Source organism: Centruroides vittatus, unplaced genomic scaffold (assembly GCF_030686945.1).
Source record: "Centruroides vittatus isolate TY-2023 unplaced genomic scaffold, ASM3068694v2 scaffold_324, whole genome shotgun sequence".
Classification (NCBI taxonomy): domain Eukaryota; kingdom Metazoa; phylum Arthropoda; class Arachnida; order Scorpiones; family Buthidae; genus Centruroides; species Centruroides vittatus.
The window spans coordinates 698,624-700,737 of record NW_027122701.1 but is presented as its reverse complement, the minus strand read 5'-3'; the positions used below and the strand labels follow the sequence as shown (position 1 = coordinate 700,737).

The window sequence follows — 2,114 nt, the reverse complement described above, 5'->3', positions numbered from 1 at the left end:
TATTGATAGAAGGGTTAAAAAACTGGAGGAAACCAAACTAGCGAGGTTATTGCCGTTTGTCCGAAAATGCCGGAACCCTAGACCAGGGCTACCTAGACTCTTTGCCTTCGCTAAAACCCATAAAGAGGGTAAGGAAATAAGGCCTATTGTGGAAAAACGAAAAGCTCCTACATTTATCCTAGAAAAAAGATTGCAAGAATACGTCTCCACACTCATGGAAAGTAATAAGTTTGTGGTAAAGGATCCCGTTATGGTAGTTAAAGATCTACAAAGCATTACTTTGATGGATGAAGAAGTTGGAACTGTGTTAGATTACGAAAGTTTGTACCCGTCTATTAAGGTGGAATCCTGCGTAGAAGCGCTGTTGGAGTTCTTATTTAAAGAAAACCCAACGTTAACACAACACAGAAAGGAGGTTATAGAAATAGCTAACCTAGTATGTTGCGAATCCTTCTTCGTTTACGAAGACCAAACATTTAAGCAAAAAAGAGGAGTACCAATGGGAAGCTCAATTTCGGGGCTCCTTTGCGAACTTGTTGTTAGAAAAGTAGAATTAAAAGTGCTGCGCGGCTTCGAAAGTGATATAGTATACTACAAGAGATATGTAGATGACATTTTCATAATATGGAAGAACAATCGGGTAATTGCTAACTTTGTGGATAGAATTAACGAAAACGAAGAAGGCCTTAACCTGAAGCTAGAGCACAAAAGCTCCAGGATGTTGCATTTCTTAGACATTAATATCGTATTTAGCAAAGGGCATATATCCACTGGAGTATTCATTAAACCAACGCATAACCCACTATATATCCCTGCTAGCTCTAATGACCCTTATAAATATAAGTTAGCGGCATTTAGAGCTTTGATTAGAAGGGCCTTTATATACTGTGAAAATGTGATAGACCGAGTTACGGAGATAGAAAGAATTATACGGATAGCAGGAACATTAGGTTATAAGAGGAAAGTTATTGAGGGAATTATCAGAAAATTTGAGACCAGTAGTGATAAAGACACTAGACAAGGGACTTATAGGTACACGAAATTTACGTTCAATAAATATCTAGGAGGGATTATGAAAGAAATGGCAAGTATGAAGGATGCAAGGATGATCTTAAAAAGGGCTTCGAATTTGTATAAAATACTTGGAAACGATAAAGGGTTAGTTAAAAAAGAAGATAAGGCGGGTGTTTATAAGATTCCCTACGAGAACCAGCTGTTAGGTATCAACAAAGAGTATGTGGGGGTTACCACTAGAAACCTAGGAATAAGGATGAAGGAACATAAGTATGATATTAGAAAAGGGTCCAATACAACGGTACTAGCCCAGATGGGGCAAGCTGAAGGATCCTTGGTACAGTGGAATGAGGCGAAAATCATAAAACAGGTACATTCCCCAACCTTGGCAAGAATAGCTGAAATGATGGAAATTTACAGAAGCAAACTAAAAGAAAAATGCATTAACGCAAGGGACGCGGAGGGTCTCCCTTCGGCTTGGAAATATGCCGTTAAAAACTTATAGAAGGCACTTGAACTTTAGTATATTTTAATCGAATTATTTCTGGTTAGGATAGGCAACATTAATACTTGTGTACGGGTAATGAATTCTTATTGTACACTTGTTGTATCTTTTATAATGTATCAGTTATTTTATCAATGTAGTATGTTATTTTATTTTTACACTTATGTACCATTTACGTTTTAATTTTTATTCTAATTAGGTCAGTTGTTAACGGTTTTTTGGTATTTTTAAATTTTATACGCGATGTTCCATTTATAATGTATTCCATTTTCGTATGTTCTAACCTGATGATGGTCTATTGAATAGACCGAAAACGTTCGTTACATTAAAAAATCTCTCAGCAAACATTAAGGTGTTGGTTTAAGTTTTTTATAATATTACGGTTGCTCCAAATTAAATACTAATATCAGGAACATGTCAACAAAACGCTCAAACTCTGTAGAAGACATATTGAAAAAGTTATATGTAGTGTATACTTTTGAATGTACACGTACAGAACCGGCAAAATAATAAGGGAAACAGGTCAGCAGTTAAAAGCACGCTTTAAAGAATAATACAACAATACGACTGAACTACATTCAATCATCCATTTATT

At 35.8% G+C, this 2,114-nt stretch overlaps 1 protein-coding gene across 1 annotated transcript; it reads left to right on the top strand.

Annotated features, from left to right (window-relative positions):
• The first annotated feature begins 214 nt into the window (after positions 1-214).
• LOC136988231 (uncharacterized) lies at positions 215-1,519 on the top strand. The gene has a single exon (XM_067286086.1). It carries the CDS (start codon positions 215-217, stop codon positions 1,517-1,519), a length of 1,305 nt encoding a protein of 434 aa, XP_067142187.1.
• Positions 1,520-2,114: the final 595 nt, after the last annotated feature.